The sequence below is a fragment of the Nerophis ophidion genome, linkage group LG11, assembly GCF_033978795.1.
Source record: "Nerophis ophidion isolate RoL-2023_Sa linkage group LG11, RoL_Noph_v1.0, whole genome shotgun sequence".
Lineage (NCBI taxonomy): Eukaryota > Metazoa > Chordata > Actinopteri > Syngnathiformes > Syngnathidae > Nerophis > Nerophis ophidion.
In genome coordinates this window covers 32,214,506-32,233,996 of record NC_084621.1, presented here as the reverse complement: position 1 = coordinate 32,233,996, position 19,491 = coordinate 32,214,506, and the positions used below count along the sequence as shown (strand labels likewise).

General features: G+C 45.4%; 1 protein-coding gene across 5 annotated transcripts in view; it reads left to right on the top strand.

The window, feature by feature from the left end:
• The window catches only part of l3mbtl1b (L3MBTL histone methyl-lysine binding protein 1b), a 67,385-nt gene that overhangs the window by 27,836 nt on the left and 20,058 nt on the right, over positions 1–19,491 (top strand). For all 5 annotated transcript variants that reach the window (XM_061915646.1, XM_061915645.1, XM_061915644.1 and 2 more), the window contains exons 4-11: positions 12,317–12,512; positions 12,610–12,739; positions 12,808–12,859; positions 17,279–17,373; positions 17,455–17,559; positions 17,632–17,767; positions 17,836–17,927; positions 18,001–18,152. In XM_061915646.1, the coding sequence (XP_061771630.1) occupies positions 12,317–12,512; positions 12,610–12,739; positions 12,808–12,859; positions 17,279–17,373; positions 17,455–17,559; positions 17,632–17,767; positions 17,836–17,927; positions 18,001–18,152 (958 nt within the window). The remainder of the gene's footprint in view (positions 1–12,316; positions 12,513–12,609; positions 12,740–12,807; positions 12,860–17,278; positions 17,374–17,454; positions 17,560–17,631; positions 17,768–17,835; positions 17,928–18,000; positions 18,153–19,491) is intronic.

Genomic DNA, 19,491 nt, shown 5'->3' with positions numbered 1-19,491 from the left:
CTTGTCAACAAACAGGGTATTGTTTAGATGGCAAGTTTGTCACTTCAATCATTGATTTGTTGTTCAATATTCCCTCTGATCCTTGTAGTTACTTGAGCACAGTGCAGTTTGTCTCAAGATTTAAGGTGGTGAAAAATGCTTTCACTGTCAACTTCCGCCAACTAAGACCTTGTTTCTTCCTCGTGGAAGATTGAGTGTGTGAACTAGGATTAGCGGGGCTCCTCTCGGTGCAGTTGGGCTCCATCACTGTTCGTTCCTGCTCGGTTAGCACTGGAGCTTCCTGCATCACATTTAGAGGACAGAGCCTGAGGTTATTGCGATGAACTGTGCATGTGGGCTCGTCCCTACCTTCTGGCTGCTGAACATATACTGGGAGGTTCTTTCGCAAATTAGAGCCAACTTTCCTCTGGCCCTTCTGCAAAAGTTGCGAATATAAACTCGTTCACCAGGAAGCAAAGGCATCAGCTTGGTTCTTTGATTGTAGCAGGTCTGGACTTGCTCTTATCGCTGTTGTGTGTGAGTCTTTACAGTTTGATATGCCTGGTGTAGGGATTGTCTCAGCCAACCTTGCAAAATGTTGCACCGTCACAGTGGGACCCAAGCCCGTCACCAAATCAATAGGCAGCCAAGCATGCCTTCCAAAGACTATGTAATGTGGAGTCATCTTAATGGTGCCGTGGACAGTGTTAACATCTTGGATGAGGGCTGGCTAACATTTTGGCCAGTGTGCCTGTTCTGCCTCATTCAGAGAATTATCAGTCCCAATAAAGTCTGATTGAACCTTTCACCGGCCCTATCCCCTGTGGGTGATAGGCCGGTGTACGGCTCTTCTGGTATCCATACGACTGAAGCAACTCTTGTATTAGTAAAGACTTACATGTCGCTCCTCTATCTGTCTGGATGCATTTCGGGCAGCCAAAAATCTGTATGAGACTGCTGTACCAGTCCTGCGCTGTAGTGTTGACCGACTTGTCTATTGTGGGGACAGCTATTGCATATTTAGAAAACAGTTCTGTTATAACATCGATATAAGGGTACTGGTCACCCCGGCGGCCCAATGAGAGATAATCCATTCCAACCACTTCAAATGCGGAGGAGGTTGGACTGGGTACCAAAGGTGCTTTCCCCTCTGACCCCGCCTTTGTGCATACGCATTGCGGGGAGGGAGCTGTCCAACTTCTTACATCTTTTGCCAGCAGCAGCGCCGTTGTAGGGTTATTAATGTCCTTGCACTGCTGGAATGACCCATGCTTTCATGTTATTGTCTCCATACACAACAGGTTTCCTGTTTAGGGATAATTACATGAAATATTTGGAAGTTGGAACCATCGTCTTTAACAACTCTACTTGGTATGCAATTTTGACAAAGTAAATTATCCCACTCCTTCAGTAACGGTTCAAGGTATGGTGATAAAGTAGCACATACCTCTGGCCATGGTACTGTTGCTCTTTCCATTTACGTACTTGGGCAAGGTCTAGGTGTCGTGTCTGTCATTTCTCCAAAGTCTCTTTTGTGTCAACTGTTACTTGGTATGCTCACGCAACCTACGCTTTCTGTTCCTGCAACGTGAAAAGGGCGTCAGCGTTACCATTTTGCATACCTGGCCAATATTTAATGGTGTACTTGAAGTTTACCTGTTGGGCCACCCATCTCTGCCGCAGCCGGGCTGTTAACAGATGTACCAGAGGGTTGTTGTCAGTGAAAACAGTAAATTCTATACCATAGAGATAGTCAGAATTTCTCAGTTTCTGCCCATTTGAAACACAACAGCCCCAACTTAAATAAATGTATTTCTTATGATTTCGCTCCGCTGGATAAAGACTGTGTAAATCGCTGCATTTATCAAGGCAGGGTTTCTCGCAGCGCTTTGTTGTTAGGGCGGCCGTCTAACAACAAAGAGCCACTGCCTAAACTAAAGTCTTAACAAAAAAAAAAAAAAGTCTTAACAAGCTGCTCTGCTTAGTTATGTGTCTGCCTTTGTCAGTATGTCTCTGCAGCACCCAGCATTGTCCCACCCACAGAACCATCTGATTGGTTACACGCAGAGCGGTAACAGCCAATCAGCAGTGCATATTCAGAGCGCATGTAACAGCCAATCAGCAGTGCATATTCAGAGCGCACGTAACAGCCAATCACCAGTGCGTATTCAGAGTGCATGTAACATGGAGTGAGCAGAAAGGTGTTTTTAGCAGGTAAAGCAGCGGACTCTTCCCAAATGATAATAAACACCTCCCAGTCAAATACTAGTAACATCACTGTGAGCCCGTTGATGTTCTAGAAACAAGCGGGAGCTCAGCTCGCCCGCAGTCCTTGAGGCGAAGGCTAATTAGCTAATAGTGTAACGTTAGCTCACTATGCTGTGTGTGTGCGCGAGTGTGTGTGTTACGCAAAGCAGTCCTTGAGGTGAAGGCTAATTAGCTATTAGTGTAACGTTAGCTCACTGTGCTGTGTGTGTGAGTGAGTGAGTGGGTGTGTTACGATCAGCAAAGACCTGTCTGTCTGAGAGAAAGACTAGCAATATTGACTTACAGTTAAAAACAAAGGTATTTCACTTTACCTTTTTCTGTGTTGATTGAGCTGCGTTGAAGCAGCAAACAACATTATGTTAAATGAAGAGTTTCGGTCTCTGATAACTGATACAATAATATAACTGCATCATAAAGCCTACATGAACTCCATGGTGTTCAGGGATGAATAGTCTCTCCTATTGCTATTGTACTATTTGTTCAGTTATAGTTACATTAATCATTAGTAATGTAGAAGCCTAGTTTTGAATGGCAGGGTCCCTGCTATCACAAATTTATAAAAATATAACACTTACATTATAACAATCAACTACAGGCTTCCCAAATGCTGTAATAAATTAAGCATGATGAGTTGAGCATATGTCAACATGTGGCCTCATTGTAACTCTTTTTTTCAAACGCTTATTTACAGTAAGTCATTAATTTGACTTATTTATTATCAGTAAATATTGACTTACTAATTCATAATAATGACATACTTAGCAGTGTTTCCCCCAGAAAATTTGTTAGTTAAGGTGGTGACTCTGCAGGGGGAGGGGACCGAGGAAGGGGGTGGGTGGGTGTAAGGATCGGTGTAACCCGGCCTGTCGCCATCACGTCTCCACCTCATCGCTGCCACCACAGCCTGGGGGGGGCAATAGACTACATACTGTGGTGACGTAGGCCAGCCTCGTCGCGTCAAGAAGCTTACAATTTTTTGTTGTGTTTTCTGCTCCATTTACTTAATGGCGATATACGATATATATCTCAATATTTTTTCCGTAAAGTAAAAACAAAACAGTCCTAGTTACCTGCGATACTAAACTACCGGTAATGACTTATAAAAGTCAAATTAATGACTTACTTTAAGTAAGCGTTTGAAAAAAAAAGAGTTAAATTTGGGGCCACATGCTGACATCATCATACTTAATTCATTACAGCATTTGGGAAGCCTGTAGTTGATTTTTTTCATGTAAATGTTGTATTTTTATCAATAGCAGGCACTCTGCCATTCAAAACTAGCCTGCTACATTCCATCCATTCATACATTTTCTACCGCTCATTCCCTTTGGGGGCGGGGGCCGCTGGTGCCTATCTCAGCTAAAATCGGGCGGAAGGCGGTGTACACTCTCTGAACACCATGGAGTTTATGTAGACTTTATGATGCAGTTACATTATTATGTCAACTATCAGAGACAGCTTCAGGAAATTCTTCATTTAACAAACAGGGCTTTGCTGTCCGTAACACACACAGACATGCATGTCGCGCACACACACACACCGCAAAATGAGCTAACCTTAAGCTAAAAGCTAATTAGCCTTCATCTCATGTACTGCAAGCGAGCTGAGCTGTCGCTTATGTTTCTAGAACGTCAACAGGCTCATAATGATATTACTAGTCAACTACTAGTAAAATCATTGGATTGTTTATTATAATTTGGCAAGAGTCCGCTGCCTTATGCTCACCTTTGTGCTCAATCCACTGAAGGCGCACTGGCTACATGCGCTCTGAATACGCACTGCTGATTGGCTGTTACATGCGCTCTGAATATTATGCACTGCTGATTGGCTGTTACCGCTCTGCGTGTAACCGATCAGATGGCTCTGTGGGTGGGACAATGCTGGGTGCTGCAGAGACATACTGACAAAGGCAGAACTAAGCGTAGCAGCTTGTTAAAACTTTAGGTTAGGCGGTGGCCTTTTGTTGTATAGTCAGAAGCCTTAACAACAAAGCGCTGCGGGAAACCCTGCTTAGTATCACAGGTAACTAGGACTGTTTTGTTTTTATCCATCCATCCATCCATCCATCCATCTTCTTCCGCTTATCCGAGGTCGGGTCGCGGGGGTAGCAGCCTAAGAAGGGAATCCCAGACTTCCCTCTCCCCAGCCACTTCGTCTAGCTCTACCCGGGGGATCCCGAGGCGTTCCCAGGCCAGCCGGGAGACATAGTCTTCCCAACGTGTCCTGGGTCTTCCCCGTGGCCTCCTACCGGTTGGACGTGCCCTAAACACCTCCCTCGGGAGGCGTTCGGGTGGCATCCTGACCAGATGCCCGAACCACCTCATCTGGCTCCTCTCGATGTGGAGGAGCAGCGGCTTTACTTTGAGCTCCTCCCGGATGGCAGAGCTTCTCACCCTATCTCTAAGGGAGAGCCCCGCCACCCGGCGGAGGAAAATCATTTTGGCCGCTTGTACCCGAGATCTTATCCTTTCGGTCATGACCCAAAGCTCATGACCATAGGTGAGGATGGGAACGTAGATCGACCGGTAAATTGAGAGCTTTGCCTTTCGGCTCAGCTCCTTCTTCACCACAACGGATCGATACAACGTCCGCATTACTGAAGACGCCGCACCAATCCGCCTGTCGATCTCACAATCCACTCTTCCCCCACTCGTGAACAAGACTCCTAGGTACTTGAACTCCTCCACTTGGGGCAGGGTCTCCTCCCCAACCCGGAGATGGCACTCCACCCTTTTCCGGGCGAGAACCATGGACTCGGACTTGGAGGTGCTGATTCTCATTCCTGTCGCTTCACACTCGGCTGCGAACCGATCCAGTGAGAGCTGAAGATCCCGACCAGATGAAGCCATCAGGACCACATCATCTGCAAAAAGCAGAGACCTAATCCCGCGGCCACCAAATCGGAACCCCTCAACGCTTTGACCGCGCCTAGAAATTCTGTCCATAAAAGTTATGAACAGAATCGGTGACAAAGGACAGCCTTGGCGCAGTCCAACCCTCACTGGAAACGTGTCCGACTTACTGCTGGCAATGCGGACCAAGCTCTGACACTGATCATACAGGGAACGGACCGCCACAATAAGACAGTCCGGTACCCCATACTCTCTGAGCACTCCCCACAGGACTTCCCGAGGGACACGGTCGAATGCCTTCTCCAAGTCCACAAAGCACATGTAGACTGGTTGGGCAAACTCCCATGCACCCTCAAGAACCCTGCCGAGAGTATAGAGCTGGTCCACAGTTCCACGACCAGGACGAAAACCACACTGTTCCTCCTGAATCCGAGGTTCGACTATCCGACGTAGCCTCCTCTCCAGTACACCTGAATAAACCTTACCGGGAAGGCTGAGGAGTGTGATCCCACGATAGTTGGAACACACCCTCCGGTCCCCATTCTTAAAGAGAGGGACCACCACCCCGGTCTGCCAATCCAGAGGTGCTGCCCCCGATGTCCACGCGATGCTGCAGAGTCTTGTCAACCAAGACAGCCCCACAGCATCCAGAGCCTTAAGGAACTCTGGGCGGAACTCATCTACCCCTGGGGCCTTGCCGCCGAGGAGTTTTTTATGTACCTCAGCCCCAGAAATAGGAGAGCCCACCACAGATTCCCCAGGAACCGCTTCCTCAAAGGAAGACGTATTGGTGGGATTGAGGAGGTCTTCAAAGTATTCCCTCCACCGATCCACAACATCCGCAGTCGAAGTCAGCAGAACACCATCCGCACCATACACGGTGTTGATAGTGCACTGCTTCCCCTTCCTGAGGCGGCGTATGGTGGTCCAGAATCGCTTCGAAGCCGTCCGGAAGTCGTTTTCCATGGCTTCCCCGAAATCTTCCCATTTTCGAGTTTTTGCTTCCGCGACCGCTAAAGCTGCACACCGCTTGGCCCGTCGATACCCGTCCACTGCCTCCGGAGTCCTATGAGCCAAAAGAACCCGATAGGACTCTTTCTTCAGCTTGATGGCATCCCTCACTGCTGGTGTCCACCAACGGGTTCTGGGATTACCGCCACGACAGGCACCAACAACCTTGCGGCCACAGCTCCAATCATCCGCCTCGACAATAGAGGTTCGGAACAGGGTCCACTCGGACTCAATGTCCCGCACCTCCCTCGAGACATGTTCAAAGTTCTTCCGGAGGTGGGAATTGAAACTCTCTCTGACAGGAGACTCTGCCAGACGTTCCCAGCAGACCCTCACAATGCGTTTGGGCCTGCCAGGTCTGTCCGGCATCCTCCCCCACCATCGCAGCCAACTCACCACCAGGTGGTGATCGGTAGAAAGCTCCGCCCCTCTCCTCACCCGAGTGTCCAAAACATGAGGCCGCAAATCCGATGGCACAACTACAAAGTCGATCATGGAACTGCGGCCTAGGGTGTCCTGGAGCCAAGTGCACATATGGACACCCTTATGTTTGAACATGGTGTTTGTTATGGACAAACTGTGACGAGCACAAAAGTCCAATAACAAAACACCACTCGGGTTCAGATCCGGGCGGCCATTCTTCCCAATCACGCCTCTCCAGGTTTCACTGTCTTTGCCAACGTGAGCCTTGAAGTCTCCCAGTAGGACAAGGGAATCACCCGGGGGAGCACTTTCCAGTACTCCCTCGAGTGTTCCCAAAAAGGGTGGGTACTCTGAACTGCTGTTTGGTGCATAAGCACAAACAACAGTCAGGACCCGTCCCCCCACCCGAAGGCGGAGGGAGGCTACCCTTTCGTCCACCGGGTTGAACTCCAACGTACAGGCTTTGAGCCGGGGTGAAACAAGAATTGCCACCCCAGCCCGTCGCCTCTCACTGCCGGCAACGCCAGAGTGGAAGAGGGTCCAATCCCTCTCGAGAGAAGTGGTTCCAGAGCCCTTGCTGTGCGTCGAGGTGAGTCCGACTATATCCAGCCGGAACTTCTCTACCTCGCGCACTAGCTCAGGCTCCTTCCCCCCCAGTGAGGTGACGTTCCACGTCCCAAGAGCTAGCTTCTGTAGCCGAGGATCGGACCGCCAAGTGCCCTGCCTTCGGCTGCCGCCCAGCTCACAATGCACCCGACCTCTATGGCCCCTCCCATGAGTGGTGAGCCCATTAGAGGGATGACCCACGTTGCCTCTTCGGGCTGTGCCCGACCGGGCCCCATGGGGACAGGCCCGCCCATCAGGCGCTCGCCATCGTGCCCCAACTCCGGGCCTGGCTCCAGAGCGGGGCCCCGGTGACCCGCGTCCGGGCAAGGGAAATCTGAGTCCATTTAGTTGTAATTCCATAGAAGTCTTTGAGCTGCTCTTTGTCTGATCACTCACCTAGGACCTGTTTGTCTTGGGAGACCCTACCAGGGGGCATGAAAGCCCCCAGACAACATAGCTCCTAGGATCATTGGGACACGCAAACTCCTCTACCACGGTAAGGTAGCAGCTCAGAGAGGAGTTTTGTTTTTACTTTACGGAAAAAATATCAAGCATATGGAGTGGAAAACACGGTCAAAAATTTTAGGTTTCTTCACAAGACGAAGCCGGCCTACTTCACCCTCTACATAACCTGTAGTCTATTTTCTATTGCCCCCCCCCCCCAGGCTGTGGTGGCAGCGATGAGATGGAGACGTGATGGTGGCGACAGGCCAAATTAAACCGTTCCTTACACCCACCCCCCACCCCCTTCCCCGTACGTCCGCCTGTCCTGGGCGCCGCCCCCTCCCCCTGAAAAGAACTAACCAATTTTGGGGGGGAAACACTGCAAGGCTTCTTTTAACTGTCCAATAGCCTGCTGACATTCAGGGAACCAGCTGATTGACACTGAATTCTTATCATGAGCGGTTCCACATGTCAATGCATTTAAGGGTGACGCAATCTCAGGAAACACAGGAATACACCTGCAGTAATAACCAGCAAAACCAAGGAATGACTTTTGTGCTTTACCCTCTGGGGAAAAGATCAGTCTGTCACTGCTGCAGTCTTGGCTGGGTCACACCCTTTTCACTGATCACATGTCCAAGGCAAGTCACCTCGCACTGGAAAAGGCGACACTTCTTGGGCTGTAATTTGAGTTCATGCTGGTGTAAACAAGTGAAGACCTTTTTCAGGTACCGCACTTCACAATAAAATCAGGGGAAAACACAACCACATCCAGATACATCAACAAGGATTATTTTACCAGGTTTCCCAGGAATCTTTGGAATGTGGCGGGGAAACTCATACAGTCCAAATGGAGTTGGGAAGGCAGTCTTTCCCGGTCTGAGGGGTCCATCTCTACCTACCAGTAGCAACTGGCAAGATCCAGTTCTTGAGTATCATTTGGCAGGTTTGAGCCCAGTTAATGACTACTTAATGCGGGGCAGTGGGTAAGCGTCTTTGCGGGTCAGTGTATTCAGTCTCCAGTTGTCAACAGATAACCTCAAACTGCTGTCCTTTTTCTTCACGAGCACCACAGGGCTTATCGAGGGCTCGAACTCTCCCTTACGACGCCATTGTGACGCATATCCAGCAACAGTGCTCGGAGTGGTAAGACAGGGCGGTATCTCTCACGGCTTAAGGCAGCTGGTTCGGGTTAGGGTTAGGGTTAACCCTAACCTGATGTTTGACAGTGCCAGTGCAGCCAAAATCTTTGTCATGACTGGAAAACACTTTTCTCCACCTCCACAGCAGGCTATCCATTTAATTTTGCTTATTATAGGTCAGCCCATCTCCCTGCAAAGATGTTATGGGATGTGGTTTTGGATCGTTTTCTTGCTCAGTTACTCCCACCTACCTTACTGATACCTCCACCACATCTGGTTTCACCTTATTGAAGACCAACTCTTACTCTCCTTGTATGTCTTTTTTGTAACCTCTTGTAGTTTTACCAAAGGCTGACACTGTGAAGTCCACTGGGTAGGGGTTGGGGTTACAAAGCCTGCATTGCGCCCTTCCTCCTGTTAGCATCCATATTACTGTCAGAGAGAGGTCTAATGGGTACATCACAAGACTAGTTGATTGTATTTTCTGGTATCTGCATTAAAAGAAACATTTCAGAGTGTGGGGGGATGATAACAGGCTGCTGTCACAATAATTTTGCCACACCTTTGTATGGTGGCACAGGAGCTCTGGTAACAATTTGCTGGCACTCTACCAGAGCTTAAGCCCAAAGTTGTCCTTCCCATAGTATTCAAGAGTTAGTCACCTGAAATGATTTTCCAACAGTCTTGAAGGAGTTTGCTCATCGAGAGAATGCCAAAAGTGTGCAAAGCAGTAATCGGAGAAAAAGGTGGCTATTTTGAATAAACTAGAATATTAAACAGGGCAGCACGGTGGAACAGGAGTTAGTGCATGTGCCTTACAATACGAAGGTCCTGGGTTCGGTCCCCGGGCTCCGGAACTTTCTGTGTGGAGTTTGCATGTTCTTCCCGTGACTGCTGGGTTCCCTCCGGGGACTCTGGCTTCCTCCCACCTCCAAAGACATACACCTGGGGTTGGTTGATTGGCAACACCAAATTGGCCAATGTGTGTGAATGTGAGTGTGAATGTTGTTTGTCTATCTGTGTTGGCCCTGCGATGATGTGGCGACTTGTCCAGGGTGAACCTTGACTTGTCCAGAGTGTACCCTGCCTTCTGCCAGTGTGCAGCTGAGACCCAGGCAGCACTTGCCTTGACCTTAAAATGTTAAAATTTGAGGACTGGGATTCACACCAAAGGTTAACAAGGAAAAGTCTCCCCGCAGACACCTTTTTTGGATGTGTGTGTTTGTCTCCATCACCGGGTACAAATTGAATGTCACAGATGAACAACTTCTTGATGTATGGCTAAATCCTCCTATTATCCAGATGAGAGGCATGATTTATAATCTAAAATACCTTTGGCGAACTGAGATGCGATGGTGTGTAAGCAGCAGGACATCGTTGCCAGCTCACAGTAAATGCAGCAGAGGGCTACTCAGCTGTCTGTATCATTACACCGCTAAAAATAGTTTTTCTGCATTAGAACCTTATAATAACAACATCGCTAATATTTGGTTAATATTCAAGTCACGATATGTATAAAGTGCAATGTTGGCGGGTTTTGGATGGTTATTTAGACAATTTTGAGGGTGGAATAGGGAGCCCACATTGACTACATTGTTAGTGGACTTTTAATGTATTTATTTATTCATCCATTCATCCATTTCCTACCGCTTGTTCCTTTTGGGGTCGCGGTGGGTCGCTGGAGCCTATCTCAGCTGTATTCGGGCGTTAGGCGGGGTATACCCTGGACAAGTCTCCACCTTGTTGCAGGGCCAACACAGATAGACAACATTCACACTCACATTCACACACTATGGCCAATTTAGTGTTGCCAATCAACCTATCCCCAGGTGCATGTCTTTGGAGGTGGGAGGGAGTCTGAGTACCCGGAGGGAACCCACGCAGTCACGGGGAGAAAATGCAAACTCCACACAGAAAGATCCGGAGCCCGGGATTGAACTCAGGACTACTCAGGACCTTCGTATCTTGAGGCAGATGCAGGACCTTCGTATTGGGAGGCAGATGCACTAACCCCTGTTTCACCTGTAACAAACGCACCCAAGTTTCCCGGGTGTCTCTGTCACTACGCTAATTAAGGAGTCACGGGTTGGACCTGATATTCAGCTGGGAATGATTAATACAGTAAATAAACACAAGACAGGTATAACTATTAGCCACAACACCACTAGGCTTATAATTAATATATCACAAATTAATCCCGCATAACAAACACCTCCCCCCTCCCGTCCATATAACGAGCCAATATAAATCAAACACCCGTACAACACACACAATACCACAGCCCAATGTACCGTTCACCTCCCCAAGTTTATATCACACAAATATTCCCCCATAGTCCCCAAAGTTACGTACGAGACGTGTGCACAGCGGCACGCACGTACGGGCAGCAAACAATTGTTCGGAAGCCACAGCTGTGTACTGACTGTACCACGTCTGTGCGTCCAACTCAAAAGTCCTCTTGGTAAGGGTCTGTGTTGTCCAGGTTCTCCACAGGCCAATGGTAAGTCACAAAAAACTGTCAAAAATGAGGATACTTCCATAAAGTGCCTCTGTGGCAAAATGCTGTGTCTGACAGGTGCTCCAGGGGGTGTGTCATCTGCTCCTGCTTCCGCTTCTGCCTCCGTTTCTGCCTCCGCTTCTGCCTCCGCTTCTGCCCCGGTCTGATAGGACCGGATGCCTTTTATATCCCCACATTCATTTACGTTACATCTTTTAATACGCCTGCAACAGTTTCATGATAATTACATGGATGACATAGTAAGTATATATAATTACTTTCCCAGCTGAGCACAAGTTAATTGTGACTGGTATATTTATTATATGTAGATGGACGCCTATGAGCATTACAAACCGCGCAATAGAGTGTTAATGTCTTATATAAGGATTTTGTATCAAAGACCCCATTCTCTCTCTCTCTCTCTCTCTCTCTCTCTCTCTCTCTCTCTTTCTCTGTTGTATATTTCCAGTATGTCTGTTTTGATACTATGATCAGAGTGCAGAAGCATTATTCCAGTGATGTCAATGTACGGAACTAGCCAAAGGTATTTAGAGCGGAATATTCAAAATGGCCGACTGAATTTGTGGCATTTGTGATGTTTAAGTTGTGTTATTTTTCCTCACTTGAGTTTTTATTGCCCCTTTTTGGCATTGCAAAACAGTACAATACTAACATGTATTAAAAAAAATCGAGAGAGCGCTGGTGTGGGAGCAGTCTTGGTTCACTATATTGAAAAGAGTAATTTGTTCCTGTTTGTCCATTCAAGTATGTTTTTCTTACATACTTTGTGGATTGCGATTGGATATGATTTCATGGATACAATGAAACATAATTAAACTCTACTGGTACTTTAAGTAAATGTAACACAGTGAATGTAGCACGTCACAACCAACCTCCGGTGCTAAGTCATTTTCAGTGCATAATGATAAATCTATACCGCGTTAGAAGTTGCACAATGATTATAGAAAGTTTATCCAAGTTTCACATTTGTAATGTTTTGTTTAAAAAATGGTTGCTGAGGTGAAAAGAAAATAATAATTAGAACTAATAAGTGAATTAGCCTTATTTGTGTGAGGTCATCTTCTTTCTTGCAGCTCCTGTTCCTGTTGTCTTGCCTGTTGGGGTAACTCCCACTACAGAAGCCTCCAAAGTGGAAGTTGCTCCGAATGTGCAAGTTGTTCCAAACAAGGAGCTTACACAATGTAAGGTCTGTGGTGGTCACGTAGCTCGGGATGCCCTTCTACGGGGAAAGTTCTGTAGCACCAACTGTGCCCAACCCTCCAGTGGCAGGTAAAAACAAATTACAGAGCCACTTTTAGGTATGTTTACTGGGATTGATCTTTTGTTTGTTTATCTGTTTATTGTTTGTTCGATTCATTTTGTGCAGGTCATCTCCAGGGGAGGCCAGAGAGTGTCAGGCAGTGGAAACCGAGACGCTGGGGAAACGTGTGCGTAAAAAGAGGAAGATTTATATGGATTCTGGTGACAACGACGAGGACAATCAAGAGGAACCAGAGGTAGGCAGCATCTACTGACACAACCTGAGAAAACAGCAATTCCAATTGTTCCCTTTCCATTTTTATAGGAGAAAACCAAGATGACCAAAGGCAGAAGAGGAGCTAAGCTGGCCAAACTTGGTATGTGATGTTGTAAGATGTGCAGGGAAGAAAATTTACTTTCCTTTTTTTGGTCACAATTGTTCATTTTGAGGCTTTTCAAACATTGTTTGTATGTAATTGTCTTACAGTAATGCGCGGGTATAATGTGTCTATATTTACCCTCCACTTTCCACATTTAGACTTTTTTCATTTGGCCAGCGGCTTAACTGCAGAGATGCTAAAAATGTATCTAAAGTTCCAAGAGGTGGTATCAGCATTGGGGCTGGCTATTTTAATAATTGCCTAGTCATCGACTATCTTAACGGTTCATTGGATTATAAGGCGTAAAATTGGCCCTAGTGAATGAATGTGGGTGTGAATGTTGTCTGTCAATTTGTGTTGGCCCCGCGATGAAGTGGCGACTTGACGGGGTTTTCCCGGCCCTCCTCCCGTGTGCAACCGGGATAGGCTCCAGCACCCCCCGTGACTCCGTAAAGGACATGCGGTAGAAAATGGATGGATGGATATTCAGTGGCTGTAATTTAGCCATTAGCTTTTAAATTCAGCTTGAGATATTTTCAGGCATGTGCTTACTATCAAAAATAATTACAACTTTGTTCATAAATATTTATTTACACTGCAACAATGCTGCTCGTCGGGTTGTTACAAAGGTTTTAATAAATATTGAACGTCCGTCTATTCATAAATTAATCACCCAAAAAATGCTAAATAAAAAAAATAAAAAATAATTAATGTATAAATTAAAAGGATGGTTAAAATAGCAACAAAAACAAACAGTAAAACAACAAAAATAACTTGCTAAAAAAAGAAACGAGCATTTTGTGATCCATCCATCCATCTTCTTCCGCTTATCCGAGGTCGGGTCGCGGGGGCAGCAGCCTAAGCAGGGAAGCCCAGACTTTCCTTTCCCCAGCCACTTCGTCCAGCTCTTCCCGGGGGATTTCGAGGCGTTCCCAGGTCATCTGGGAGACATAGTCTACCCAACGTGTCCTGGGTCTTCCCCGTGGCCTCCCACCGGTCGGACGTGCCCTAAACACCTCCTGAAGGAGGCGTTCGGGTGGCATCCTGACCAGATGCCCGAACCACCTCATCTGGCGATCGATACAGCGTCCGCATTACTGAAGACGCCGCACCGATCCGCCTCGATCTCACGAACCACTCTTACCCCACTCGTGAACAAGACTCCGAGGTACTTGAACTCCTCCACCCTTTTCCGGGCAAGAACCAGCGACTCGGACTAGGAGGTGCTGATTCTCATTCCAGTAGCTTCACACTCTGGTGCGACTCCTATGCACCCTCCAGAACCCTGCCGAGAATATAGAGCTGTTACGCAGTTCCACTACTAGGACGAAAACACCACTTTTCCTCCTGAATCCGAGGTTCGACTATCCGGCGTAGCCTCCTCTCCAGTACACCTGAAAAGACCTTACCGGGAAAGCTGAGGAGTGTGATTCCACGATAGTTGGAACACACCTTCCGGTTCCCCTTCTTAAAGAGAGGAACCACCACCCCGGTCTGCCAATCCAGAGGTACCGCCCCCAATGTCCACGCGATGCTGCATAGTCTTGTCAACCAAGACAGCCCCGCAGCAGTCAGAGCCTTAAGCAACTCCGGGCGGATCTCATCCACCCCCGGGGCCTTGCCACTGAGGAGCTTTTTAACTACCTCAGCAACTTCAGCCCCAGAAATAGAAGAGCCCACCACAGATTCCACAGGCACTGCTCCTCATAGGAAGACGTGTTGGTGGGATTGAGGAGGTCTTTGAAGTATTCCCTCTACCAATCCACAACATCCGCAGTCGAGGTCAGCAGAACACCATCCTCACCATAGATGATTCCCGGGCGCGGCACCGCTGCTGCCCACTGCTCCCCTCACCTCCCATGGGGTGATCAAGGGTGATGGGTCAAATGCAGAGAATACTTTCGCCACACCTAGTGTGTGTGTGACAATCATTGGTACTTTAACTTTTTACTTTTTTACTTTATTAATGCCTTTTGACTTATCAGGGCCATTTATGATGACTTGACATGAAATTATTACAACCACACTTTAATATGGGTAACATTTTCTAATAAACAAAGACTTAATTTACAGTTATTTAGACACTAGGGGAACATATTCTAATTAACAAATACTTAATTTAAAGTTATTTGGTTAGGGTTAGAGGGTTAGGGTTGATGTTAGGGTTATGGTATAATAAGGACGTGCAGAATAAGGCATTAATAAGTACTTAATGACTAATTAAGCCAATATGTTACTAATTTGCATGTTAATAAACAGCTAATTAATGGTGGTTATGTCCCCCATACTAAAGTGTTACCATTATTACATATAGCCCCTTTAAGACTGCATCCTCTGGATGTCCGACATTCCTCTGCTTTCAATGCACTTATATCACAAATATAGTGTCATAAAAACAAGCTCTGCTTTGCAAAATGAGCAAGGTATTCATATTTTTTTTATCAAGAATAGAAAAAAATATTCTAACACTGGTGGTGCTGACTCCTGTCTTCCGGAAAAACACGAGTGGTGACGTCTGTCGGCGAAAAATACATTTGTCGACATAGTCGTGGCGTCATTTGTCAAGGAATCGTTGCGCTCCTAATCAGCATGGACGTAATTTGGGTAGAGACAAGAAGGACATATCCCCAGCACTTTTTAAAAGGCAGTTTTTGTCCCCTGCTCTTTTACAGTACACAAATATTCTAACACAATTGAATGGAGACCAGTCAAACACTTGTGCCAAGAAGAAAACCTCATACTGAAGCTTGTCACTTTAGCCCACCCACAAGCTCATTGATTGGAGCTGAATAAGTTGGTTTTATCCCCATTCAGGTGAGACACGAATTTGAGCGGGGAACAGCCCACTTAAATTTGCTTTATTATTTCAAAGTTTCCGTGGGTCATTAAAAAGCAATACAAGTAATCAATTGAATTTGCGAAAAAATTAAGGCTTTAAATGACATTAAAAAGCATTAAATACAAATTGCAGGGGAATTTAAAAAATACATACCATTTTAGACCTGGGCCAATAGTCAATAAGTCAATTAATTTAATGATAAATTAACTTGATAACTTGCTAGGTCTGTTCGTCTCTGGCTTTCAAAAATGGATATAACAGGGTTAATTTACTCAGTGGATTGCTCTCCGTACTCGAGCAGATTTATTTGACATCAGAATTAAATGAACAGAGTGAGCCTATTGTCAGTCATCTCCAAACTTGGTTTCGGTATTAGCAGGCGGCGCCGCTGACTAACACACACCAAGTACATAGATTAACAAAAGTAACAAAAGTTAGGAGGAAAATGATGATTATAAATGCAAACGTCTGTGTTTGGGATCATTTCATCTTCAAACTGAATGAGCAAATGAACCCATCAGCACGGACAAACAAGCCAATATACTGTGATGGCATTGGTAACAAAAACAAAAACCCGACCCAGTTTGTCTAATTTTGGAAAAATCTCCCCTTTAAGATGTTGAACATTATTTGAGCTGTAATTTTTGCTAACATAAATTGAGTATCCATGTTTCTTGTTTATTTACCAATTTAGGATAATTAATTACAATTGCAATAATTAAAAAAATACTATGATATGAAAAATGTTTTATTGCGTTTGAAAGTGTTACTTGCATTGTTATTATCAATCAATCCAATTTTATCACATTATTGCCTAATTTCGCCATAGTTAATGTGAACTATTCAACATTATTATATGTCAAATGCTTACAGTTTCGTCCTTACATACAATTTTGAACTTTTGACTACATTGAATCTGCAGTATGACATAGGCATTACATTTGTTTTAAGTGGCATTAAAAAAGCATTAAAAATAATTTTATTACAGTTGTTGATACACTGTTTTTTGTGTTAACAATAAATAAATAGCTTATCATGTATTCTTAGTACTCTAAAACAGTGGTCCCCAACCACCGGGCCGCAGAAGAATTTTTTATAAAAAAAAAAAAAAAAACTTTTATTTTTTTTTATTTTTTATTAAATCAACATAAAAAAGACAATATACACTTACAAATAGTGCACCAACCACAAAAAACTCCCTTTTTCATGACAAAAACGTCCCTTTTTCATGACAAAGAAGAAAAAAAAAGGACACCCCCCGGGCCGCGGGACAAATTATTAAGCGTTGACCGGTCCGCGGATACAAAAAGGTTGGGGACCAATGCTCTAAAACATCCGTCTAATCCTTGAAACCACACCCCCGTCCAGCCCCACTCTCTGCAATCAAGCCAATTGTCTCCCCCACTTCTGAAATAATATTTTGTCCCTGGAATTTAGTACAGTTTTCACACACAGATATTAAAAGCCATATCTAATTTGAATTCATCCAATTACATACATGCATGATGTCCAATGAGACATGGTAGTCATCTACCACCACCGCCATTCAATTTCTATTGTATTCTTTTGCCTGCCAGCTGCAGCCCCACAGAATAAGAAACGAGCTTGGAGCTGGCCGGTTTACTTGGAGGAAGAGAAGGCTGTCGCTGCTCCTGTCAAACTGTTCAAAGAGGTACCACGTGTTTGTATATGAAACAACCCAAATATCCTACATTATTTTTGGCTCTGAAGGATCACTCTTGCTTGTCTGCAGCATCAGTCTTTTCCTCAAAGTCGAAACAGTTTTAAGATAGGAATGAGGCTGGAGGGGTTGGACCCGTGTCACCCGTCGCTGTTCTGTGTGCTCAGTGTTGCAGAGGTAAAGGTGCCATCAGCGTTTGTTAAAGCGTGGAGTCTCATCGCCTTACTGGTTTGCTCTCTGCGTCAACAGATCCAAGGCTATCGAGTCAGGCTCCACTTTGACGGCTACTCAGAATGCTACGACTTCTGGGCCAACGCTGACTCGTGGGATTTAAAACCAGCAGGCTGGTGTGAGAAAAACGGACACAAGCTATTGTTGCCGAAAGGTAGTCAGACACTAAGATGAACAGATCAAAGGTTTACAGATGTTTGAGGCCTTTCTTCACTCTGGTAGATTTTAAGGATCGAGAATTTAACTGGAGCTTGTACGTGAAGAACAGCAGAGCCCAGCTGGCCCCCAAGCATCTTTTTAAGAGCCTCAACACGGTGAGCGTCACCCGCCTTCATTGCGTATACTCATCCATTTTAACTCCATTCCAACCTACTTTTATGTTTTCAGTCGGTGACGCCATCCGGGTTCCGAGCAGGCATGAAGCTCGAGGCAATCGACAGGAAGAACCCATTGCTGATCTGCGTGGCGACCATTGCAGCCGTGGTGGACAACAGACTTCTCATTCACTTCGACAACTGGGACGACACGTATGATTACTGGTGAGAGCACGTTGCTTTGATTATACACAAACTGGGGTCTTTACTGACCCATCAAGACGCAGGTGATAAAGAGGGTCTGTCATTTGAATATAATTGCTTCTGTAATGGAGTTCATAACTCAGAATACTCGTATTTCAAATCAATATTTCCCGATAAATATAATAAATTATTATTTTATGAGTCCCCCAAAACACCACAATTTTAATATGTAACTTGTTTTTAAAGGGGACCTATAAATGAACTTGGTCTTTTTTGACTTCCAAATGTTGTTACCAAACTTGATTCTCCTGATAAATAATGTCAAAACATCAAATCATAAGCTTCATGCATTATGCACGCAGTTTTGGATGCCTCTGTTTTGCAATCTGGCTCCGCTGTGATTTCACAGCAAGATGGAAGCACTTATTTAGACAATGAGTCAAACTCTCAGCTTCAGTCTATGAGAAAATACAAAAAATGGTAGATAAAGTATTATTTTCATCTAATCGCAGTGACAAAAATGCTGCTAAAAGCAGCTTTTTTTTAATGTATAGTCTGAATCAATCAGAGCGTGTGCAGGTGTACCTAATGTTGTGACCGGCTGAATCTATATAATGTTTATGAAGTTTATTTTCGACCATGTCTGGAGACCGTAACGGTGACGATATCCAGATATAATGATAAATGGGTTGTACTTGTATAGCGCTTTTCTACCTTCAAGGTACTCAAACCGCTTTGACACTATTTCCACATTTACCCATTCACACACACATTCACACACTGATGGAGGGAGCTGCCATGCAAGGCACTAACATGCACCCATCAGGAGCAAGGGTGAAGTGTCTTGCTCAGGACACAAAGGACGTGACGAGGTTGGTACTATGTGGGGCTTGAACCAGGGACCCTCGGGTTGCGCACGGCCACCCTTCCTCTGCGCCAGATATATACAGTATTTCAGGGTATCCGTGGGTCTTAAAATGTCTGAAATCCAACAATGTGAATTTTAGGCCTTAAAATGTCCAAGATTCTCCTAAAATCTCAGAAAAGGTCTTAAATACGATTTTGAAAGGTCTCAACATTTATTAATGATATTTTTTATTTAAGATATGCATAAATGTCAGTCTTGCTTTTAAATATTTAGATTTTTAAAGGACGCTACAACACGATTACTAAACGGAACCAAAGTCATCGGAATTTATTGTGCACCATCAGCTTGTATGCTGTGCGCGCACAGCTGTGTGTTGTTACAGCTTAGAATAGCAGCGGAGAAAACTTAACGAAAACCCACAGCAAAGCTGAATTACTTGTATAGCATGTATTAGTGCAAGTTCAATGATTAATGGCTCCAGAAAGATCAATG